Raw genomic sequence first — 24,954 nt, 5'->3', positions numbered from 1 at the left:
TAGCAGAGTGTTATTGAGATAGGATGTTGCCAAGGGGTGAATATCAGCGGTGTTGTGGGTTTTTTTGGTTTGTTTTTTTTTTTCCAAAAGAAACTCGGCGCTGCTGGAGGTGTGAGGTCTTCGCCGGGCTCCTCCTGCCCGTAACCCACCGCGTACCCTGCCCGTGCGGAAATTCGGCACCAAATAAAAGCCGTGGCGACCGCCCTGGTGCCAGGCAAGCTCACCTGCGGTCGGTGAGAAACCAGCCCGGGAGCGGACAGGGAGAGGACCGACGGGGATGCTGTCCACCGCTTTCTCGGCAGCTTTTCCCTGGCACCTCGGCAATGCAGTTTTTCCATCCCTTGCGGGTTTTTCCCGTCCCGCCGGGCAGGTTGCGGGGTGCGTGCTCGCCGCTGCGCATGGGCACTGGGGGTTGTGCTGGGGAGCTGGATGCCCTCGGGAGGGAGAGCTGGGTGTGCGTCCTACAGCCCTCGCACGAAGCTTTTCCGCGCTTGGTGTCGCCTGTGAAACGCTCGACCAGTGCCCCCGCGCTGAGATGGGCAAAGGAAAATTTCACATTTGGCGACTGGAGTGCCGTGTCCAGTTCTGGGCTCCCCAGTTCGAGAAAGATGAGGAGCTACTGGAGAGAGTCCAGCGGAGGGCTACGAGGATGAGGAGGGGATGGGAGTATCTCTCCTACGAGGAGAGGCTGAGGGAGCTGGGCTTGTTCAGCCTGGAGAAGAGAAGGCTGAGAGGGGACCTTAGCAATGCCTCTAAATATCTGCAGGGTGGGGGTCAGGAGGACGGGGCCAGACTCTTTCCAGTGGTGCCCAGCGACAGGACAAGGGGCAACGGGCACAAACGGAAGCAGAGGAAGCTCCAGCTGAACACGAGGAAGAACTTCTTCCCTCTGAGGGTGACGGAGCCCTGGCCCAGGCTGCCCAGGGAGGCTGTGGAGTCTCCTTCTCTGGAGATATTCAAGCCCTGCCTGGACGCGGTGCTGTGCAGCCTGCTCTGGGTGACCCTGCTTGGGCAGGGGGTTGGGCTGGGTGACCCACAGAGGTCCCTTCCAACCCCGAAGCTTCTGTGACTCTATGACTCTTTCCCAGCCTGCTGGGGCTGGTGCGGGAGAGGTGAGCAGGGCATCGGCATTGACGCCCAGAGCTCTGCTTGTCTCCCACCCGTGGGGTCCCAGTTTTCCCCACCGTGGAGGTGGCTGCACGCTCCCAGCATCGGGACTTGGGGCATTGCCCTGCCCAGATTGCCCTGGCTGGGGATTTTCTGCCTTGAAAACGGGAATTTGCGAGACCCATGTGGGTGCAGAGTGGGTTTCTCACCCAGAGCTGGAGTTTTGCCGTGCCTGTTGTGACATCTGCAGGGTGGGGAGGTGGAAGCTCAGGACACCTGGGGACAAGGCGCAGGCTTTTAGCTGGGAGAGCCTGGCCCTTGGGATCTGCATGCTGGGAGAGGGCCTTCATGAAGGGAGAATCGTAGAAAATCAAACGTGTTGCCCGAAGCAAAGAAATCATGGCAGATTTTTTTTTTCTTTTTCTTTTTTTAAGCTGTTAAACTCTGCCCTGCTTCAGTTCATCAACCAAAGCGTGAACCAGACAGCCGGGGAGTGGAGGTACTTCAGGTCCTGACCTGACCTCTGTGGCTGGCTGTTAACCCTCACTGGCCCATCCGAAATTACTGCTGGAGATAGGATTAGCCCCAATCTGGATTTCAGAGCTTGTTTCCCTCCCTTGGGACAAGATCCCACAATCCCAGGTTTCCCAGCTACTCCATCTCCATCCGCAGCCTTCTCCCACCACGGTTCCTCCCCACTGACCTCGTAAAAGGAAACGCGCAGCAGAAAAAAAGACAGAAAGCAATTTTTACAGCAGGGTGGCAGAGAGCTTTTCTGCTCAGTGAAGGCAGTTGATCAGATTTTTCACAGAATCCCAGAATGGCAGGGGTTGGCAGGAACCTCTGTGGGTCACCCAGTCCTACCCCCTGCCCAAGCAGGGTCACCCAGAGCAGGCTGCACAGCACCGCGTCCAGGCGGGTCTTGAATATCTCCAGAGAAGGAGACTCCACAGCCTCCCTGGGCAGCCTGGGCCAGGGCTCCGTCACCCTCAGAGGGAAGAAGTTCTTCCTCGTGTTCAGCTGGAGCTTCCTCTGCTTCCGTTTGTGCCCATTGCCCCTTGTCCTGTTGCTGGGCACCACTGGAAAGAGTCTGGCCCCGTCCTCCTGACCCCCACCCTGCAGATATTTAGAGGCATTTCTAAGGTCCCCTCTCAGCCTTCTCTTCTCCAGGCTGATCAAGCCCAGCTCCCTCAGCCTCTCATCGGAGGAGAGATGCTCCAGTCCCCTCATCATCCTCGTAGCCCTCTGCTGGACTCTCTCCAGCAGCTCCTCATCTTTCTTGAACCGGGGAGCCAGTTTAGTTTATCTAAAAAAAATTAAGAGGGAAGATGGGAAAAAAAAAAAACCCCAACCCCAAAAAGCTGTTGGGAGGATGATGCCAGGGAGAGCAGCACAAAAATCAGCATCGTTGGGCGTTTTAATGTTTCCTCTGCTTCCGAAGCAGGACTTGGCCATTGCGAAATATCCGGCGTTGCCGGGTGATGCTGGCACCTGGGCCACCCGCTGGCACTGTTTGCGGCAGGTAGCCCCTCTCTTTTATCAGCTGGCTGTGCCGGGGCAAAGCTCGGACTTCATCTGGGAAGAGGATAAAGAGCTGCCGAAGGAGGATGCTGGGGCCAGTGTGCTAGCGGCAGGTTGTTGGCTGGCTGCCCCGTTAGGGCCGGTGACGTGTCCAGCTCCTGTTCCATTTTCTGATGGAAGGATTGGTTTTGGCTCAGCCCGATGGCCAGGCTGGTTAAGCGAGAAGCGGCTGGTATTCGTCTCCTGAGCAATGGAGACGGGAGCGAGCCTCTGCCAACGCCGCATGATGCCCCACCGCCTCGATGCCCGGCGGGACTGGCAGCAGCACGGGAGCCCACCGAGCCTGAGTTCGGCTTCTCCATCACCCTGTTCCCCTACAGCTCCATGCGTCTCACCGCTCCTCACCACGCCGAAGCTTCATGGCGTTCGGCACCCTCGCCCTCCTCTGCTCACCCGTAATGCCACCGTCGCAGAGCGGCCGGTGGGCTGGGGTCTTCCACCAGATCTCCACGGTCCGGTGCTGGGGCGAGCGGTGGGGGTAGATCCCCCCCACGCTGGGGGCTTTGCATCCCGGCGCTGCCCGTGGCCTCTCGCACCCCTCCTTACCCCGAGATCTTGGGGGGGCTTCAGCTGAAGCTGCTTGGCCACTGTTTTTCCCTTTGCTCCTGGGCACGGGTGGGCTTCACGGGAGAAACTGGAGCTGAGGCGCTTGCAAACAAGGCTGGGGGCTGCGGTGTGCGTTACCGACAGCAGTCCCGTGCCTGGCACCTGTGGAAACAGGGTCATTCTGGTTCCTGCCCCTACCCCAAGGTGCAGCGTTTCCACGGGGAGGAAGAGGAGGCTCTCCGGCCACGGGGGTGGGATGTACGGCTTTCAAACCTGGACCGCCGGAGGGCCAAAACTTGCCCAGTAACAGACAGAAACCTTCATTAACCTGCCCTGTTGTTTATTCTGATTTCAAAGCCCTTGATGCAGCAAAAAGCGCAGGCATTTCTCCGGGGAAGCGCATTAATGTTTCACCAGTCTTCGAAGCACTTTGCTGCCGAGGCAGTTCAAACGGTCCGGGCTGTCCCCAGTTCCCCTCGGCCTCGTTAAACATTGCGTGGCTCCGGGGAAGCCACCGCCCGGCTCTGCCCGCGGCCGTCGTGGGGGTTAAAGCCCTCCGGGGGCTGCTTTTTTAATATATATGTATATATGGACGTGTATACATAGTGCACACAGGCGTATATGCACGTATATATGTATATATATGTATGTATGATAGATCCCCTTTCGAGGTGGATGGGCAGGAGCTGGGGGGCTTGGGGCTGGGCAGCGTCGGTGCCTCGGCCGTGGCTTTTCCCCACTGCCCGGCTCTGCCCGCGGCCGTCGTGAGGGCTAAAGCCCTCAGGGGGTTGCTTTTTTAATATATATGTATATGTGGATTTGTATAGATAGATGCACACGGGTGTATATGCACGTATATGTATATATATGTGTGTGTGTGTATGATGGATCCCCATTCGAGGTGGATGGGCATGGGCTGGAGGGCTTGGGGCTGGGCACCGTCGACGCCTCAGCCGTGGCTTTTCCCCACCGCCTGGAGCGTGGAAGGGGAGGGCTGGCCCTTCCCCACACCACGGGGCGGCTGCCGAAGCCGCCCGGCGTCTGAAGAACTTTCAGATGAGAGCAGGTCAGCCAAGAGTAACAGCCCATTGGCGAAGGGATATAACCTGTTTGAGGAAAAAAATTAAATACAGTAAAATGTTGCTGTTCTCCAGTTTCCTTTAGCGATCGGATTTGCTTAATTACAGCGCGGTCTGTTTTTCCGAGAAATCCAGGTGTTCTCAAATGTGTGCTTTAATGTGAGGGAACTCCAAGAGATTCAAACGATATGGATATTTCACCCCTCTTTTGGCCTCTGGGCGTTTGGCGTAATGACGATACGCAAGTCTGGCATCGTTGGGGTTTTTTTTTTTCCCCCATCAGTAGGCTTCAGGAGCACTCCAGAGGCGTGAGTGTCTCGTGGCGGGGAGCTTTCTGGCACCAGAAGGGAAAATAATTTCCTAATGGCCGTGAGGAGAAGAGCCCAGATCTTCTGCCACGGAGCCGTTTGGCTGCCCGGCCGCTGCTGGGGCAGCCCAGGATGCTCCCCTGGCTGCGTGCCCGCGTGAGGGCTCCGCTCGACCTGCTTACAGACAGCTTTCCTTCATTCATTTCGATTTCTAGAGATACTCGCTTGACGGAGGGGACTCCCCGATGGATCACCCGCTGCGGTCGGTCATCGCCTTGCCCCGTCCTTCGTGCTGCGGGAGGGTTTGGGCTGGGGCTGAGCACCGGCACCGGCGTGGTGGGAGAGCCCAGATGGAAGAGGCCGTTGCAGGGAGGGGTTCTCTCCTCTGCGAATGAAGCTCCTCGGGGGCAAAACAACTTAAAAGCTGGCGCAGCCTGGAGAGGGGCTTCCCCTTCGGAAAGCGCCCGCAGCCGCCGCCGCCTCGATTTTCCCTTTCATATTTCTCACCCCGTCTATAGTCTGCTATTGACTTTGTCTCGGGGGAAATCGGGGCCTCGTTGGGTGTAAGCAAATAAGTAACATAACTGAAATATTTTGGTAATATTTGGGCGGGGGACTCTGCTCGGGTGCCGTGGGGGAGGCATCGCCGCCGCCCCAGCACTCTCCGTTTCGGGGCGCTTGCCCCAGGTGTGCTCAGGCTGAGGTTGCTGCAGGATTTGTTTTCCCCTGGAGCTCGGAGGGGGGTCTCTGTGGGGTGGTTATGGGCTGGGGGAGGTGGTTAGAGGGCAGGCTGCGGTGATGCAGAGCCGGCAGTGACAGCAGTGCGTGTGGGTGCTGCCGGGAGGGACGCAGGGGTTGGCAAGAAGGTCAATGATATCCTGGGGTGCATCAAGAGGAGTGTGGCCAGCAGGTCGAGGGAGGTTCTCCTTCCCCTTTGCTCTGCCCTGGTGAGGCCACATCTGCAGTGCTCTGTCCAGTTCTGGGCTCCCCAGTTCAAGAAAGAGGAGGAGCTGCTAGAGAGAGCCCAGCAGAGGCTACAAGGATGAGGAGGGGACTGGAGCATCTCTCCTCCGAGGAGAGGCTGAGGGAGCTGGGCTTGATCAGCCTGGAGAAGAGAAGGCTGAGAGGGGACCTTAGAAATGCCTACAAATATCTGCAGGGTGGGGGTCAGGAGGATGGGGCCAGACTCTTTCCAGTGGTGCCCAGCGACAGGACAAGGGGCAATGGGCACAAACTGAAGCAGAGGAAGCTCCAGCTGAACATGAGGAAGAACTTCTTCCCTCTGAGGGTGACGGAGCCCTGGCCCAGGCTGCCCAGGGAGGCTGTGGAGTCTCCTTCTCTGGAGATATTCCAGCCCCGCCTGGACGCGGTGCTGTGCAGCCTGCTGTGGGTGACCCTGCTTGGGCAGGGGGTTGGGCTGGGTGACCCACAGAGGTGCCTTCCAACCCCAACCATTCTGGGATTCTGGGATTCTGTGATCCTTTCTTCCAACCTTGCTCGTCCTCAGGGTGCCCCATCCTTGACTGATGGTTGCTTGGGAGGTTTGGCTCTTTCCGCCCCATCCCCATCCCGCCGGAGGAAGGCTGCCGTCAGGTCCCTGCCCTGCTCCCTGCAGCACGCAGCCGTGCTCCCCGGTGCTCTCCGAAGCACCAAACCGCCTTCGGGGTTCAAAAGTCAGCAGCCGTTGGATGGGTTTTTGGGGAGGTGCCTTTGCGGAGTGTTGGGGTGCAGTGTGACAACAGCCAGGCACCCCGTTGTGCTGGAGGGGAGGGGTAAGGGACAATTAATTGTTAATCAGTCCCCAGGAGGGACGCGGGAAGGTGTCTCTGCTGAGCACAATGCACCGGGAAAGGGTTGGGTCAACTGGGAGATGTGGAGGAGATGAGGGGGAACGATGTGCGGTGCTGGAGCCCGGGCTGGGGATGTTCCTGTGGGACAAGGGAAGGCACGTCACTGCCTTCCGCGCCCTAAAAAGTTGCAAAAAAGGTAATAAGCTGTTCTCTCTGTCCGGTGAGGGATGGGTTGCAAAGGGACGCTTTGAAATTTTGCAGCAAGGAAGGTGTTGGTCGGGAGAAGCCTGTGGAGAGCGAGAAGACCAGCCCTTGTCTAGGGGAAGGCTGGGGATGCTCATCACTGGAGGGTTTGGAGAAGAAGGTGGGCAGAAGTCTGCCAGGGCTGGGAGGAGACCATAGATGTCCTGCAACGGCACCCATTTGTCTGAAAAACGGTGGTTGAAGTGCTTGGGCCACCCATGTCTGTCCAGGGCCGGGCTGAGGAGCTGTGGCCAGGGCTCCTGGCTTTGGTCTCGGGCGCGCTGGGACTCTCCCCGTAATGGTCAGGGCTGGCAAAGGGCTGGAGGTATTTTTCTTTCTGAGTATCACTTAATTAACTGAAAGGGAAGGCTGTCAAGTACCCAACTGGGAAGGGAAAAAGATCTTCGTCAGGCTGTGACCGGCCCAACATTTCGCCTCCATTTATTTGCCCCAGCCTCTTTGTTCTCCCTTTGAAAAAAAGGGTGTTTTTCTCTTTCCCTCCCTTTAACTGCTATTTATTTGCTGGTAAGTGGAAGGAATTCAGCTGGGATCAGCCCGGCTCCTGCCAGCAACTGGACTTGAAAAGTTTCCATGGGGCAGATGTAAGAGCAGAGCAGGGGGTTTGTTTTCCACCCACCGCCGGTCCTCGCTCTGCGGGGTCCTGCGTCCCGGCCAGCCAGGTCGACTGGGTTTAATTCTCCTTTTTTTACTGGGATGTTGACAAGTGCCCGTGGGAGTTGCAGTGGGAGGAGTGCAGACCTCAGCCAGAGGTTTTCTTCTCGCCGGTAATGGGAAACAGAAGATGGCTCGGGAGAAATTTGGCAAAGAAGGGAGCTTTTCTGTCTCTTCCAGCTTGGAAAAAAGCATCCTTTCTCACCCCAGCCTTCCCGCAGAAGGCGGAGGGTTCCCAAACGCAGCCCAGGCAGGGTTTGCTGGCTGGGAGAGGGGAAGAGGAGACAGAAATTTCTCAAGGGATGGAGCAGTTTTGGGCCACCAGCTGCGTTCCGGAAGGGGGACCCAACTGCCTCCCCTCGGGAGCCAGGAGCCGTCCCATCTTCTCCCTGAGGCATCAAGGGATTGGGATGCCCTAGGTGCTTTCACCCTGGAGTAACGCTGGGGATTGCTGGGGTCCTGTAGCCGCGTCTCGGGTATAATATCACCTTGTAGATGGCGATTGTAGAATCGTAGAATCATAGGTTGGAAAAGACCTCTAAGATCATCAAGTCCAACCATCAACCCAACACCACCATGGCTGCTAAACCATGTCCCCAAGTGCCACATCTACACATGTTTTGAACCCCTCCAGGGATGGGGACTCCCCCACTGCCCTGGGCAGCCTGGTCCAAGGCCTGACCGCTCTTTTGGTGAAGAAATTTTTTCTAATATCCAATCTGAACCTCCCCTGACACAACTTGAGGCCATTGCCTCTCATCCTCTCGCTGGTTACTTGGGAGAGGAGATCAACCCCCCCCTCACTACACCCTCCTGTCAGGGAGCTGTGGAGAGCGAGAAGGTCTCCCCTCAGCCTCTTCTTCTCCAGACTGAACAGCCCCAGCTCCTGCAGCCGCTCCTCATCAGACTTGTTCTCCAGACCCCTCACCAGCCTCGTTGCTCTTCTGTGTTGCCAGCTGCGGCGGTGGGTTTGCGGTGGTGTAGGCACCCATAGGGATGCACAGGGATGCTGTGCCTGGCCGGGAGATGAACCATGGACCTTGGCATAGAGGCGTCCATCGGTATTGCCCTTCGGCCCAGCCCACGAGCTGCGGCCATGCTTTGCCATCTGCTCTGAGGTCTGCTGGCCGGGAGCCGTGATCTCTGCGTCCCGGCAGCGTATCGCAAAGCCAGCTGAGCTACTCCAAGCCAGGGAAATGCCGTGACAGCCAGGGGCGTGGAACGGCTGGCAGGGTGCAGGGAAGTGTGGGGCAGGGGGTGAGGTGCCCCTGGAGCCACCCTCCTGCCCTTTTGGGGTTTTGGGTGTCCCCCCAAAAGTGGCAGCGCTCATCTGGCTCCCATGCTGGGACATATGTGCTGGCTGGGCGTACACCCTGGTGCTACTGGTCCAGTCCTGGTGCCGGATCCCTGCCCCGTTCGCAAACGTGATGGTTTTGCCTCAGATGGACAACCACGTCTTGCAGAGCGGTCTCTTGGTGCTGGTGGTCTCCAAAGGGAGACAGATAAAGCAGAGGGGACGGGGTCCCGAAGCTCCTCCTCCCCCGTCCCCCAGCTGCACTGTCCTCCCAGTTGTCTGTGTGCTGCAGGAGCTGGTTACCAGTACGAGGCTGCCAGTTACAAGAAGCAGCCATGGTGGGAATTCGGAGGAGATGACACGTTTTTGGGCTGGGGAAAGAGGAAGGGTGTCCCCACCGCCCTGTCGGGGACGGGAGGATGGCCATGGCGAGGCGTGAGTGCTGAGCTGTTCGCAAGCGAGCACTTCGCACGCTTGTACGAGCAACTGGAGGAGGTTAATCATAGCCTAAGCCCAGTGAAGTTTGGTCAGGTCATGGCTTTTCCAAAGGCTTAAAAATTCAGACGTGCAGCAGCCGGTGTCTGGGGCCACGGCTGACCCACACCGTCCTGCTGGGGTTAATCATTGCCGTCGGCTCCGGGACCTGCCTGGCTTCGGCAGTGGGAACCGCTTCCCCGAAAACACGGGGTGAGGAGCCAGCCCATGGGGCCTGGGGGAAACCCCAACCTGAAAGGGCGCGTTGGGCTGGGGAGAGATGGGCACCCTGCCCCTGATCCTAACCCTAACGGTAACCCTGACCCTAATCCTACCCCTGGCCCTAACCCAAACCTTGACCCTGGCTCTGTACTTGACCATGACCCTGGTCCTAACCCAAACCTTGACCCTGGCTCTAACCTTGACCATGACCCTGGCCCTAACCCAAACCTTGACCCTGGCTCTGACCATGACCCTGATCCTGGCCCTAACCCAAACCTTGAAGCTTGACCATGACCCTGGCCCTAACACTAACCCTAACTCAAATCCTAATTCTGGCCCTGACCCTAATCCTGACCCTGTCCTTGACCCTGGCTCTGACCTTGACCCTGACCCTCACCCTTCACTCGCCGTTTCAGTTTATTAGGTAGATATTGCGTTTGTTGCCCTGTTGGAAGCAATGTGATCGCCCAGAGCCGGGCAACCTGGGCAGCCGCTCGGGACCCGCCGGCTCTGCCGCTCACCCTATGCTGCCGTCTGCGCTTGGGGCTGGACGGGGGGAAGGACCTGGCCCGCTTCGGCCACCCAGTCCCATCTGGGAGGTCTCTGGGGGCTGCTGGTCCAGCCCTGAGCGGGAGATGTGGCTGCTGCGTGCCAGGAGCGGGTAAATCCCCAATCGCTCCAAATTAAGCCCAGGGATCATGAAACTTGGGGTCTGGCCCCCGTCTACTTGCCTCGCTGAGGGGTGGGTTCTCCAAAATGGGGCTGGGGGCTACTGGGGGTTTCCCCGCCGTGTTTTCCCCACGCTCCCACCGCAGAGCTGCCGCATGAACACAGGGCTTCTGTCCTTGGGGGGAGCGCCGCGTTGCAGGGGGGACATCCGAGGGGCATCGCAGCCGGGGAGAAAAATTAGATTTAAAAAAAAAACAAACAAGGAAAGATGGAAAAAATCCGGAGGAAGGACTCCTGGGTTTGGGTGAGCACCGGGAGCTGTGGGGGCAGCCGGATCCCGGGCTGGTGCCGGCGGTGCTGCGCTCGCTGCTGGTGTTCCTGACGCTGGAAGGGGTTTTTTTTTTAGAGATATATATATATATATATATATAAAAAAAATACTTTCTTCTCCCCATGGGTGTGTTTTGAAAAGGGGCTTGGGAACAATGAGGATGAACGAGTGTACGGAGAATGAAACGCGGGGTTGGAGTCTTCAAATGTGTGCGCATTTCAGAGCGGCTGCTGGTGCCAAGATAAACACTGTCAGGAATCAACATCGTTGGACATGAAAGGCTAATTACAGATTGGCGCTCCGCGGGCGGGAGGAGGGAATTTTCACCAATTAAAATGGAACTTTTCTGGGTTTTTTTGCGAAATCGCTGGATTAAAACGCGGCCAGGAGCTGGTGAGGTGTTTGACAGCGCAGTCGAAGGAGGGGATGCTCGCCCCAGGGACGTGTTTTTCTCCCCCCCCCAGTACTAAAGAGGCTCTCCCAGTTCCTTCAGGCAAGGAGCTTCGCGAGGGCACTGGTTTTGCCCAAGAACAGTTGAACCCCAAGAGCTGCCCTCCAGGCGTGCAGCCCCGGGCTCTCACCTGGGGAAATGGGACATGGGCAAGCTTCGTCCAACCTGGAGACACCCAGCATCGGGAGAGATTGGAGGAGCGGGATCTCCAGCCTCCTCAGGGGTGTAGCTCGTGGAAGGATGTCTGGATGGGACGTGGTGGATGGGAGCCCGTGGTTGAGGTGGAGTTGTTGGGACCGTAGCTCCTCTTTGTTGGGTAACTTTAGTGTGTGGTAGGTGAATCATCTGTCAAAAATTGTAAGCCAGAAGGCGACGCGGAGAAGAAAAACCTTCCCGGCCTGCCGAGGGGAGTGCTGGGGAGGGAAATCCAGCCTGGGCATGGGGGGGGTTTCAGCTGCAGAGCACACGCTGCCTTGTTGCTTTGGGATGGATTTCACAAGAATTTGCATTTCTGGACCAGCTCTGGAGCCTCCGAGGCCGAGCGGGAGCTGGGCTGCAGACAGGGAGGACGTGATGCAGCTCAGACACAAGCTCGAATGCCATTTTGCTCTAACCGGGGTCGGATTTTATCGTTTTGGAATGAAACGATGCAAAATGTGGCTGGGGCTGAGTTCCCCCGAGCTGTTCAGCGCGTGAACCTCAGGCGAACTCTCCACGCCTGTTGCTCGCCAAGCAGAACCACAGGTCGGTCTCCATCTCCACTTAACATGGCCACAGGGCAGCTAATATTGGGACTTTTCTCTCACATAAGCTGATATCTGTCACTTCGTGGTCACAGGAGGTGGCCTGGGCATCATCCCTTGAAAGTCCGCTGCGTCCTTGAGAGCGAGGGAAGGCCGAGAGGCCCGATCGGGAGAGATGTGGTGGTTTTTCTAAAGCAAAGTACGTTCCCAGTCTGCTCCGCTCCACTGCCCTGGACTCCTGAACCAGTTAAAAATTGATTTTTGAAGTCTCCTGTGACAAAGACTGGATGGCCGCGTGCTGGATCTGGCCTCCGAGAAGCTGTTGCGTTGTCCACGGTCATGGCCGAGATGACGGTAGCTGCCACTTCTCCTGTGACATTTGCGTTTTTCCTTAGTCTGTCCCAATAGCACCACGAACAAGACAGAATCACAGAATCCCAGAATGGTGGGGGTTGGAAGGGCCCTCTGTGGGTCATCTAGTCCAACCCTCCTGCCGAAGCAGGATCACCCACAGCAGGCTGTAGAGGACCTTGTCCAGGCTGGTCTTGAATATCTCCAGAGAAGGAGACCCCACAACCTCCCTGGGCAGCCTGGGCCAGGGCTCCGTCACCCTCAGAGGGAAGAAGTTCTTCCTCCTGTTCAGCTGGAGCTTCCTCTGCTTCAGTTTGTGCCCGTTGCCCCTTGTCCTGTCGCTGGGCACCACTGAAAAGAGCTTGGCCCCATCCTCCTGACACTGAAAGGGTCTTTCATCAGACCTGGCCTTGAATAATTCCTCGGAATAATTCAATTTATTCCAATTTTCAGGCTGTTACAGAGCTGTTTCTGAAAGAAGGGAGGGAGGAGTCAGCCAAACCTGATAAAGGAGGACTTTGTTCTGAAGCTTTGGGGTATTGGTACCGAGCAAGGCTGGCTATACAATTAAGGAGTTTAGCTGGCTTTGAGCTGCACGTGATGGGCAGCGGCTGCCACCGCGCCGCCCCACCACCACCTCCCGTCCGGAGGAGCCCAGCTGCTCCTCAGCTTCGCTCGGCTGCTCCTCAGCTTCCCTCAGCTGCTCCTCAGCTTCGCTCAGCTGCTCTTCCGCTTGGTTTCCCTTCCCGCCGTGCGTCGCAGTGGCCTCCTCGGATGCGACTTCGGGTCTGCCTTGCTTTAAGCCTTGCCCCAGCCTCCCCGGGAGGTCCTCGCTTGGCGGGGGGTGATGAGCTCGTGGGGCTGAGCGGTTGCGAGCGTTTCGGGCTTTGCTTTGAGCGAGGATGACGCAGATTGCTTTGTCAGGGCACGGGATGGAACGGCTGCTTCGTTGTCACTGCAGATGCGCGGTTGCAGCCGCCCGCTTCCCCGCCGTGTCTGCGTGAGCGGGGCCACCGGGTTGCTTGGGCTCCCAAGGCCACCCGAGAAGGGAGCCAGGTAGGGCTGCGAAGGGCTTTGGAGCTGTGTGACGAGGTTTGTCGCGCCAGCAGAGCTCTCCAGCGCCCAGAAAACACGAGCCCAGAAATTCTTTATGGCTTGGAGGAGCGGTGCAGATGGGGAGATGGAGGCGAATTATCTTTGGCTGCCCCACGTCTCCTCCGAGAAATGCCCAGAGCCCGGGGAAGGTGACCCTCCGCAGCGTGTCCGCATCCCCTCTGGCAGCCGCCCTGTCCCGGCCGCGCGGCGCAAGCAGGAGCAGGAGAAGCCGCGGGAAGCGAGGGAAGACACTTCCTCCGGCGACGGATCTGAGGTCACCTCCTGGCCCTTGATCCCTTCCAGCCCGGGGTATTTGGGTCAGCGGGGAAGCACGGCCGAGAGCGACGTCCCTTCCTTCTCTCTCTCCCTGGAGAGTCGTTTTTAAAGGAACAAATAGGCTCGGCCACAAGTGCTATGCAGTCTGTTTTTTTTTTAATGAGGTTTTTAGGAACAATGACCTAAATACCGGGGGGGTTGCATCTGCATCTCAGAGCGGTGATGTCTTCTCCGGTTGTTTCTCACCATCCTGCTCCGCGGCGCCCAGAGATATTTTTCTGCTCAGACAAATACTGGCAGGGAAGGAGCTTTTCATCTTTTTGGGATGGCCTTGCTGGAAAGCCAGCTGATCTGGTGTCCAGAATGTGGGACCCCACCTGGACTGACCCCGGGGGCCCTGCCCACCTCTCGCTGCCATGCACAAGATGTTCCATGGTGCTCCCAGCCCCAACTGGCCCCTCAGCATGGCCAGGCCCGTTGCACATCCTGACCCCCACGTGCCAGCCCTCCTCTGCCACAGGGTCCCCAGCAGCGTTGTCACCCACTGGCAGGAGGAGGACCTGGTGGCTGAGGCACGCCTGGTCCCAGAGCTCCTCCAGCGTGGGCACAGCTTGATGATGTTGGGCTGGTGGGCAAATGGGTCAGCTCCCTGGTTTTGACTCCTTCTTGAGCCCAGGGTGAGCGGTGCCGGGGAGGACAGCTTGGCTTGGCCATGTTAACCCACATCTCCTGCACCACTGTGTCACTGTTCCCTTTGGAGATCTTCAACAACTTTCCTTTGGACCTGCCATGGACTAGCAGTTTGGCTGTCTTTGTGGGACATCAAGGTTGGAAGGAGCAATCTGGGGAGCTTTAGCTGGAGCTTTACCCACTGTACGATTGCACTGTGCGAGGGCTGCTGGAGGGATGCTCTCCTTGGTCAACCCCTCTGCTCCAGCAAAGGGGCACCAGCCCCATGCTGGGCTCTTCCCATACCCCACAGCATCCCCAGGAAGGTCCCATCAGCTCTGAAGGAAGCCAGGGCTGCAGGTGGCCTGGGCTTGGGTGGCAACTTGGGCTGCTGCTGTCCCTGCCGGAGCGAGGAGCGGGGTGCCTGCACCCGGGGGGGTCACGGCTCCCGAGCTGCTCTGCAGGAGGGGTGTGGGTGGAAGCAGGGGGGCATGGATGTGGCTGGCCTCGTCGTAACTCGCAGGGCCAGCAGAGAGGTGGCCATCGGGGAGGGACAGCACGCGTTGAGCCACCTCTAATATTGCCAGCCCCCAAAGCAGAAGTCGTCTTCACTCCTCTTCGCAAAGGGACAGTGCTTTAAATGCCCTTTTTTTTTTTTTAACCTAAAAAGTGGTTTCTGAAGCATTTGCTGTTGCTGTGAAGGCATCCCTTGGAGAGGGGGTTTCTCGGCCATCGCCAGCCAGGTCCTGCCATGGCAGCTCCAAAGCCAGCCCCTTCGGCTGGTCCTCCCCGGAGGCGGTTGGGCTCGCGGCGCCTTCTTCAAGTCTTAACCCGACTCTGTCCAAGTTCTGCGCAGCTCTTGAGCTCCTTCCAGCCCTGTCCTCAGCTGGATTCAGTCCATCGTTTCTTTTTAGGCGCTGCTTGATGGCACTGCGCCGCTGATAAGGCTTCGTGCCTCTTGTAGGGGCTTGTCTGTGTGCTTCAATATCTCGCCCGGGTTATCAGCCACAGAGGTGTGGCCGGGCTAGGAATTAACCATCTCGTCCAAACCCAATGGAAAGCAGAAACAAAGATTCCCCTTTTTTTTTCTTTCCTTTTCCTGTGGGCTTTGAATCAAGTCATAACTTCTCCAGCGTCGGAGGAGCTGCTGAAGGGAAGCCCTGACTCAGGCTGGTGGAGCCCTGTCTGGTTTCCGCCAGAGGAATGGCTGCCTCTGCTCTCCATGTCCAGCAAAGTCCAGGAGAAACTTCAATACCGCGTTACACGGACTGCCAGAAATAAACCCTTCATCCCTTGGAGCAGATCCAGGCTCTCCGGCCCCATGTCCGGAGGGGGAAAGTTTGGGGCTACGCTTCACCTCAACCCCACTTTTTTTTCCCAACCCATGGTTTTCTCCCATGGCTTTCCACCAGCCTTGCCCTGACCCAGGTGGAAGGAGATCACCGGCGTCGCGCTGGGGATAAAACAGGGGCGCAAAAGGTTCAACCCCGCTCTCCGGGGGCTGTTGTGGTGGGAATCACGCTGGGACCGGAGCCGGGGCCGAGGCGGCTTTCTCCTGCCCCCAGATTTTGCGGAGGTTTCCTCCCGGCGCTGGAGCTCGCCCAGCCCTCCCAGCTTCCCGGGGCTTCGCTGGGAAGACAAAACCCCGCTCTGGAAGTGAGGCTATTGTTCTTACTAATTTTAACTGGATGTTCTTCCCCCAGCCTATTTTTATTCATTGCTTGTGGTAAGCTCTTTCTCTAAGGTAGAGCAATTTGCCACGGGACTCTCTTTGTGTGTTTACCGGTTTTAATTGAGCGATATCTCCTTTTTCCAAACCCAAAGCTGGAGGAGCTTTTAAGCCCCCGTTGCTGAGGCTCTTGCCCTGGGTTTGCTTTGATCTCCGCAGGTGAGCGTGCGTTTCTGGGGCCAGGGATTGATACTGCTTATTTGCATGTAAATCTCCAGGTTATTAAGATCAGAATCTGGCCCTTTAAATTTAATACTTTGCTTTCTGCTTTTATTTCCGCGTTTCTTAAAGCAGTTTCCAAAAATAACAAACTTCAAACATGACGGGGCCATCTAACGTTTTACTGCCTTGGCTGGAGTAGAAGGAACATTGCTGGAAGTGCATTATCCGATTTAACGAGCCTTTCCCATCTTGGCTTTGCTCCCGCCCCTCAGCCCCTCTTGGCGACGGTTTGGACGGCTCTTTGGAGCCGTGCCACCTGATGCTGGGAGGATGACTTCCATCACACTGTGCCTTGTGTTTCTGACCAAGAAAATTAGCTGGAGAGCGGGGGGGGGGGGTCCGCTCCCCCTCCCTCACCCTCTTGCATTTTGCCCGGTGTCAAGACGAGAGCCCGGCGAGGTTCCCGCGCGGCCCTTGCTTTGCTGCTTATTGCTCCGCTCTGCCTTTATTCGGGAAGACTCCGGAGTAAATTGGGTCCTTGCGAACCGCTAATTAATTTGGAAGGGTCAGTCCTTCCCAGGCTGGCGAGGGCTTCTTTGTGTGGTCCTTTTTGGAAAGGCAGAGGTTGGAGAGGCTGTTATATTCGTCGTGATTTGCTTTTAATAGAGACCTGGCTATTTTCTGAAAATCTCACGGCTCTGGAAGGACGGGGTGTTACCGTGCGGGGCCGCGCTCAAAGGGTTTGCAGAGTGGGTGCCAAAAAAAACCCCAGCCAACCCCCAAAAAAAGGAATGAAAGAAAGCAAGGAGCACGTGCCATGGGGTTGCACTCGGCAGCCCAGAGCTGGTGCTGGAAGGTGGGAGATGCTCCAGGAGGTCCCCCCACTTGGGTGCCGGGTAGGGCTGGGGACCCCTTGTCCGTCCGTCCTGCCCTGCCGAGGGGACCTCTCGCTTCTCCTCACAGCTGGCAGGCTGGGATTTTTTTTTTTTCCTTCCCACATTGCTTTTCTTGAAAGCCTGCCTTTCCTCCCCCGAAACAGTCGCAGAAGCCATTTCAGAGAGAAGGTGGAGGGCAGGGAGAAGACAACGGGCCGAAATCATCTGTGAATAATAAAAGTGTCTGAAAAAAAGACAGGCAGGCAGGCAGCGGTGTTCTCCGGAGGTGGGCTGGAAGGAGCCGTGAGACCCCGGTCCCACTCGGGCATGGCACAACCCCGGTGTCTCCCATCAGCTCAGCGGCAACGAGCAATCCCCGCGGCACGTGGGGCGAGGTGGGGTGGTCCTGGCCCGGGGGAGTGGGGAGCAGCAGGGTGTGAGTGTGGTACCTGAAAATGCAGAGCCGTAGCTCAGGATCTGAAACTCTTCGCAGCCGAAGCCGGGGAGCAGAGGGCTCTGGGGAGCGCAGGGGGGGTTGGCCGTGGAGATGTCCCCTCCGGCAGCGGCATCATTACCTGCACACCAAGGGCCGTTAGAAAATAGCGTTGAAAGCTCGGTGCCCTCCCTAGGACACGTAGGAACCCTGCGGAGGGGGGGTAAAAGCAAAACCTGGCCGTGCCTCCATCACATGGGCAAACAGCCAGACGCTGCACTGTTCATTAATGGTGTGATGGGGCTGCCTCTCTGCCGGGACCGCCTTCAGAGCTGGACTCAGTCCCTGGTGGTTCCCCTCCCAGCCCCTGTTTGATGTGATGTCCCCCCATGACCATCGCCTTTCTTCTCTCTCTCTCCCTAGCATGGGTCGGCTCCTTGGCCATGGGCATGATTTTCTTCTGCTCTCCCATCGTCAGCATCTTCACCGACCGGATGGGCTGCAGGACGACGGCAGCCTCGGGAGCTACCATCGCCTTCATCGGACTCCTCTCCAGCTCCTTCACCAAGTAAGGCTGCAGGGGGGCCGTCGGGCTCCTCGGCCAGCTCCTCTTCCTCGCTGTTCCCTGCAACCCCCTCAACCTACACACTGCTGCTGCCTTTTGGGGCAAGGCAGCTGGTTTCCACCCAGATGAGAGGTCTCCTGGCATCGTGACAGCCCATGCGCGCGCAGCCCGTTTCTCTCCACGTTGAACCAAGTCGCTCTTTTGACCTTGCAGAACATGAGAGTGAATTTCACCTGAGCAAGGAACTTCTTGCTTTTATGGGATTTCAGCCCTCGGGTCCTTCATTTGATCTTTAAACCAGGCAGCGAGGAGTTGGCGCGCCTCTTGCGGGCAGCTCCAGAGAGACGCGTGTGGACAAAGCCGGACTGCTTTGCAACCGGTTTCACGTTGGGTACCGAGCGTAAATTGATGCTTAAAATAATATTTGATGGGTTACACTTGGCAAGAGGGAGTTTCCGTGCAGGGCAGCCAGGGAGGGGAGGCAGGCGGGGTTTGGAGCGGTTCGTGCTGTTCCCGTGCCGGCTCCGGCGTCGCGGCAGCGCTCGCCGCAGCTGGTCCCGCGCCATGGATCGCTGCTGGCGGGCGCTCACCGACGTGCGTTTGGATGGCGGGTGTAGCCGATTCGACGGGAGAATCTTTCCAGCCCGAGATGTTTGCGTCTTTGTGGAAGCAAAAAGAGGTCATCTCTGAGGTCCTTTATGCGGCGCTTGAAAGCAGTCTCTGAGGCAGCCTCCGACGCATCGTTTGCCCCAGCTTGTCCGAATAAAAACATTGCCGTGGGTTGGATTTCAGTGAAAATCAATGTTGTTTTAATTAAAACGCTGCAAGAAGTGAGGTTTTTTTTAAAGCAAATACATGCTAGGTTCCCAGGGGCGACTCGCCGGCGCTGTGCTCCTCCCTGCCCACCCTGCCCGTGCAGGGCGGTGGGACGCCAGCTCTCTTCTACCCCAGCCAGCGAGACCCTGGTGCTCGCCCCGGCCCTGGTTCCCCGTGCGTTCGCGCTGTGTGATGGGTCCCCAGCACGGGCAGCGTCCGAGCCTCCTGGCACAGCCCCGGGGACTGGGACCGATGCAGCTGGGGCACTTGGGATGCTAAAACCACCTCAGGCAGCGGTGTGGAGGGAACCACCCTCTGCGGCTTCCTCCGCTGATGCCACCCCTTTGTATTGCAGAAGGGAATAGGAATCGGAGAAAGTGCGGTTGGTCCTGAGGGATGGTGTGCCCGGGCTCCTGGCAGCGCAGGTCGCAGGCGCTTCCCGTGTAACCTTGCTTTCCTTCTGATCAACAAAGCTTGGCCTTTTCCCGCCCCCGCTGTAAAATGTTTGTGCGAAGGAAAAAGAGCTCTTGGGACCACGTCGCTGCCAGTGGCTTGTTGTGTTGGGCTTAGAACAGAAAACCAAACGGTACAGGCAGAGAAGAATATTACCTCCAGGAGAGCTCCAGAGCTCAAATCCTCGTTTCCTGCCCCCCCCTTTCAGTTTGCGTTCCTTTGGCTGCCTTTTAAGGGTCCTGCACCTGGGGAGGAACAACCCCATGCATCAGTACAGGCTTGGGGTGGACCTGCTGGAGAGCAGCTCTGTGGAGAGGGACTGGGAGTGCTGGTGGACAACAGATTGACCATGAGCCAGCAGTGTGCCCTGGCTGCCAAGAAGGCCAATGGGATCCTGGGGTGCATCAAGAGGAGTGTGGGCAGCAGGGCGAGGGAGGTTCTCCTACCCCTCTACACTGCCCTGGTGAGGCCCCATCTGGAGTACTCTGACCAGTTCTGGGCTCCCCAGTTCAAGAAAGATGAGGAGCTACTGGAGAGAGTCCAGCAGAGGGCTACGAGGATGGTGAGGGGACTGGAACATCTCTCCTACGAGGTGAGGCTGAAGGAGCTGGGCTTGTTCAGCCTGGAGAAGAGAAGGCTGAGAAGGGACCTAAGATATACTTACAAATATCTGCAGGGTGGGTGTCAGGAGGATGGAGCCAAGCTCTGTTCAGTGGTGCCCAGCGACAGGACAAGGGGCAACGGGCACAAACTGAAGCAGAGGAAGCTCCAGCTGAACAGGAGGAAGAACTTCTTCCCTCTGAGGGTGACAGAGCACTGGCACAGGCTGCCCAGGGAGGCTGTGGAGTCTCCTTCTCTGGAGATACTCAAGACCCGCCTGGACAAGGTCCTCTACAGCCTACTGTAGGTGACCCTGCTTCGGCAGGAGGGTTGGACTGGGTGACCCACAGAGGTCCCTTCCAACCCCGACCATTCTGGGATTCTGTGATTAAGGGAGACAGAAGGCACGGCCGAGCCGGAGGAAGAGCAGCGGGGCTGCGGGATTTGGCAGTGCTCCATCTGCATGGCAGAAGTCCCATTTCTGTCCCAAAATTCAGAGCTAGCGGCTCCTGCTCACCCAGAACAACGGAGAAAGTGGTGGGTTGGTTTTGGTTTTGGTCCCCCCTTTGGCCAGCTCCCCGCGGATGGAGGTGACCCCCCCAGCACCGGTGCAGAGGGAGCTGCCGTTCCTGAGCTGCTGCTGTAGAAGGAGCCGCAGCCTGGGTTCGGTGGGCTCAGGCAGGGCTGGATCAAGGCTGATCAACATTTTGTCTCCTGGTTTCTCTAAAATGGGTTTGCTTTGTCCGAACAGAGGAGCAGCTGTTCCCAGCACCGCACAGAGCAGATCCAACAACCCACTTGGGCACTGAGCCTGCCCAGCAGGACCCCAGTGCCCAGCTCCCAGTGCCTCCTGCTCTCAAAATATTGGGAGTTTTGTGAGAAAACCACTAAATAAGCAAAGTACGCTGAAATGTGGAGCTCTGGGGAAGGCTGAAGTTTTCGGGATGGGGTCAAGGCAAAGGTTTTCCTCACTTTGCTGCCTTGCACCGGGGCATCTCCAGCATGAGCCAGCACAGATCTTTTGCGCCCTCGAGAAGAGAGAAATCCCAGTTGCGTGAAGACTTCACCTTCCCTCCAGTTTTAGGAATGGATGTTTTAGTGTGAGGAACGGGAGATGGTGGCCAGTTCAATGGGGCTGTCTTCATATGCCCCCCAGTGCCCTCCCAGCCCTCCTCTCCTGCACCATGAAGTGTTCTGTGGTGGGGTTGGAGTCCCTTTTCATCTGCCTCTCCTTCCCTCCTCTCCTGCACCATGAAGTGTTCTGTGGTGGGGTTGGAGTCCCTTTTCATCTGCTTCTCCTTCCCCTCTGCAGTTTCTGCCCAGTTTCTCCTGCAGTGAAAAATCCCCCAAACCTCTGCCAGCGAGGCTGAGCCAGGGCCATTCTGGTTGTGAGCTGGAAGTGAGAGGCAGCCGTCGGAGAGAGACCTCCTGTCCCAGGAGACGTCGTTATCCGTGGGAGACCTCGTTATCCGAGGGAGACGATGCTGCCCTTCCCAACGGAGAGCAGCTGGCTGATTCCCAGCGAGCGGGGTGGGAAATTCTGGCTAAGAAGCGTGGCTGAAAGGACCCCCTGCTCATCCAGAAGTGTCTTTGCATCAACGGGGAGCAGATGGGAACCGTGGCATTTGCCTCCACTTATCCAACACGTCAGCTTAGCTGCAGTACCAAAGCTGGTGTGACCCAGCTGAGATGGCCAGGGCTGGTGCGTGGGAGGTCGGAGACAGCCCAGCTGCTTGCCTGGCTCCTGCAGAGGCGGGGTTCTGATGTGGCTTCATGCTGGAGGAGCTGGAAATTGCCTTTCATGAGAGTCATTTGTCTTTGAGCCGTTGGGTACAGCAAGCACATTCTGCTTTCTGCTTGGCTAGCTAAAGAGACGAGCGTGTAATGGAAGAAATGATGTGCCTGTAAATGTTTTCTCAGCTTCAAACTGCGCCCTTAGATCTGGGCTGCTGTCTTCTCGCTTCACGAGCAGCACTCAGTGTTTTGCAGGAGTCTCTTGGAGTGTTGGAGTAAAGACGCCATTTGTGCAGCATCGCTTTGCCTGGGGAGCTGCCCAAACGTTCCCATCACAGAATCCCAGAACGGTCGGGGTTGGCAGGGCCCTCTGTGGGTCACCCAGTCCAACCCCCTGCCCAAGCAGGGTCACCCAGAGCAGGATGCACAGCACCGCGTCCAGGCGGGTCTGGAATATCTCCAGAGAAGGAGACTCCACAGCCTCCCTGGGCAGCCTGGGCCAGGGCTCCGTCACCCTCAGAGGGAAGAAGTTCTTCCTCATGTTCAGCTGGAGCTTCCTCTGCTTCAGTTTGTGCCCATTGCCCCTTGTCCTGTCACTGGGCACCACTGGAAAGAGCTTGGCCCCATCCTCCTGACCCCCACCCTGCAGATATTTAGAGGCATTTCTAAGGTCCCCTCTCAGCCTTCTCTTCTCCAGGCTGAACAAGCCCAGCTCCCTCAGCCTCTCCTCGTAGGAGAGATGCTCCAGTCCCCCCATCATCCTCATAGCCCATCGTGCTCTCCTCCCGTGCGGTATTTCATGGCAGACTTTTGCAGCTGAATGTATTGAACGGGTATGAAGAAAAAATCCTTCACCTGGAGAGAAACACAGCGTGTTGTTTGCACCACCTAAATTTAGGCTCCTTTCTCCACTGCTTCTGTTGGGGAAACTGGGCTGGCAATTGGGAAACGGCTCCTTCCAAGGGCTCTTAGGACTTTCCACCTGTCCTGTAGAGCGGCCACTTCACTCCCTCCTCGAGTGCAGCCACCGATGTAAAGTACAAGTGAGATCCATTGACTGTCTAATTGAAGCTCCCAGAGGAGCTTAAAGAAGAAGAACTTAATTACCCAGCCTGGAGCCTGGGCAGAAACGCAATGTTCCCTTCCTAAGTGCCTACTAACCAGCAGGGTTGGTGCCTTCTGCTTTCAAACACTGGGTGCAGCATATTTTCAATTAGTCCTTTCAGTGGGAAAAAAAGATGGATTTCTAGCTAAAAATAACCCACGTTACCTACCTTAGAAAGTCTTTCTTGCTGTAATTCAAAAACCATTGAAGTTAGGTCAGCTTCCCAAGGAGGGCAGGTTGGCTGCTGCGTTCTCCTCTGTGCAGAAAGCGCTCCCCAGCTAGACTTCGTTTTCCTGGAGATTTAACGTGCCATCTGTGAAATGAGGATAATCCTCGCTTTGGCCAGGGCATAAGCTCCTCGAGGTCAGACTGTCTGTGTAGCACCTGTGGGATGTAAGACCAGGGTCTCGACTCCAGGTTCTGCAGGACAAGCGAGGAGAAGGCTTCCTTACCTCTGCATAACGTAACCAACTCGATGTGCTTTTTTTTTTTGTCCCACTAGGTCTCTGGAAGTTCGTTATTTCACGTACGGGATCCTCTTCGGCTGCGGCAGCTCCTTGGCCTTCCAGCCCTCGCTCGTCATCCTTGGTCACTACTTCAAGCGCCGCCTTGGCTTGGCCAACGGCATCGTGGCCGGCGGCAGCTGCCTCATCTCCGTGCCGCTCCCCTTCTTCCTGAAGATGGTGGGGAAGGCCATTGGGCTGGCGCATACTTTCCAAGTACTCAGTGCCTTAATGTTCATCCAGATATTCTTGTCCCTGACCTATCGGCCCATCTTGCCCTCTTCTTGTGACTCTCATCACGATGGGCAGGACAAGCTGGGCAGCCGGAGCAAGCGGCAGCAGTGCTGGTCCCAGACGCGCAAGTATTTCAACTTGAGGGTTTTCCGGAGAAAGACCTATCGGATTTGGGCCTTTGGGATTGCTACGGCTGTCCTGGGATATCTTGTACCTTACATGAACCTGGTGAGGGCCTTGGCTGGGATGGGAAGGGGAGGGAGGTCCATTTGCCCTGAATGAAAGGGTTCCTCTGTGCAAGCGAGGAGGAGGTGGGAAGGTGGACATGGGCAGCAAAAGCCTTGAAGTTAAGAAACTGCTGCAGGCATGTCCTGTAAACAGGAATAGTGATGAGAGGAGACAGGTTTTTAATGTTCTTGTGTGTCCTCTGTGCCAAGGTGGGCAGAGCAGTTGCTTCCCGTGGCTCCTGAGGATAAGCATCAGTAGCAGGAGAGGAGGGGGCTGTTGGGTTCAGGGTGGGTGGAGGTGAATTGTAGAATTGTAGAATGGTTTGGGTTGGAAGGGACCTTTAGAGGCCTTCTAGTCCAACCCTTTGCCATGAGCAGGGACATCTTCAACCGGATCAGGTTGCTCAGAGCTCCGTCCAACCTGACCTTGAACGTTTCTAGGTGTTGTGTGCAGGTCAGCGTGGTGCAGCCATGAGGGTCACACAACCGCCCCCAAAGCCACGAGCCCTCTGTGGGAAGTCGCGTCCCTTTTTGGGGTATGAGAGGGATTAACATTCTGAGGATTCATGTCCTTGCGTCCTTCCCTCCATCCTAGGTAAAATACGTGGAGAAGCGATTTCAAGAAACCAAAAAGGACTGGATCCTCCTGGTTTGCCTCGGAGCCATGTCAGGGCTGGGGCGCTTGGTTTCAGGCCGCATTGGCGACTGCATTCCTGGGCTGAAGAAGATTTACCTGCAGGTACATTGTGTCCGGCGCTCCGCGTAGCTGCTGGCTAACCACTGCGGATCAGGAGGTGGCATCTCTACGTCAGTATTGGCACGCTGCTTAATAGCTGTCAACCACAGGTCGCAAATCCAACCCAACACCGTCGTTTGCTGTTGGGGAAGAAAATTTATTATAGGAAGGTGTACAGAGAAGTTACACACTTGACCTGAGGTCTCGGTGTCCGTTCAGCAATCTAACTCTGTGGTCCCAACTCTTCCCAAACAGCTGGACACCCCCTCACCTTCTTGTGGTTTTTGAAAAACAAGCTGCTGAAATCTAGCAGCTAATCCAGCAGCTAATCCTTCCTAAAGCTTCTTAAAAGGTTATTCTTGAGGGCCTTTCGGAGACGAGAGCAGAGGATGGATGGCGGTGCTGGGTCCAGAGGGTGGGGTGGTGTACCTGTTCAGTGTCATCTTCATGACGCTTCCTGCTGCCCGTCCCCACTCATCCTGCACCCCAGTGACGTGCCCGCTTCTGTCTCCCCAGGTTGCGTCCTTCATGCTGTTGGGCATCCTGTGCATGATGATCCCCCAGTGCCAAGGCTTCGAGGGCGTCATTGTCATCTGCCTCTTCCTCGGCCTTTGCGATGGCTTCTTCACCACCATCATGGCGCCCATCGCCTTCGAGCTGGTGGGGCCCATGCAGGCCTCCCAGGCCATAGGGTACCTCATGGGGCTGATGGCCGTACCCATGACTGCGGGTACGCCGATAGCAGGTTGGTGACGCCACGGTGCCAGACCTGGGCCCAGCTGGTTGGGAGGGAGCAGATGCTTGTAGCGGCTTTCGCCCATGGTGATATTTTGGCGTGAGAGAGGACATATGGCTTTGAATTTTCTGGCTTACCGTGTCGC

General features: G+C 57.1%; 1 protein-coding gene across 1 annotated transcript in view; it reads left to right on the top strand.

Moving 5' to 3' along the window:
- The window catches only part of SLC16A2 (solute carrier family 16 member 2), a 46,575-nt gene that overhangs the window by 12,049 nt on the left and 9,572 nt on the right, over positions 1-24,954 (top strand). Inside the window, exons 2-5 of the mRNA XM_075435277.1 lie at positions 17,524-17,668; positions 22,876-23,338; positions 23,933-24,076; positions 24,590-24,818. Of these exons, the coding sequence (XP_075291392.1) occupies positions 17,524-17,668; positions 22,876-23,338; positions 23,933-24,076; positions 24,590-24,818 (981 nt within the window). The remainder of the gene's footprint in view (positions 1-17,523; positions 17,669-22,875; positions 23,339-23,932; positions 24,077-24,589; positions 24,819-24,954) is intronic.

This window comes from Opisthocomus hoazin, chromosome 14, assembly GCF_030867145.1.
Source record: "Opisthocomus hoazin isolate bOpiHoa1 chromosome 14, bOpiHoa1.hap1, whole genome shotgun sequence".
In the NCBI taxonomy this organism is placed as follows: Eukaryota; Metazoa; Chordata; class Aves; order Opisthocomiformes; family Opisthocomidae; genus Opisthocomus; species Opisthocomus hoazin.
The sequence above is the reverse complement of the archived record's forward strand: the minus strand, read 5'-3'. Positions and strand labels throughout refer to the sequence as shown.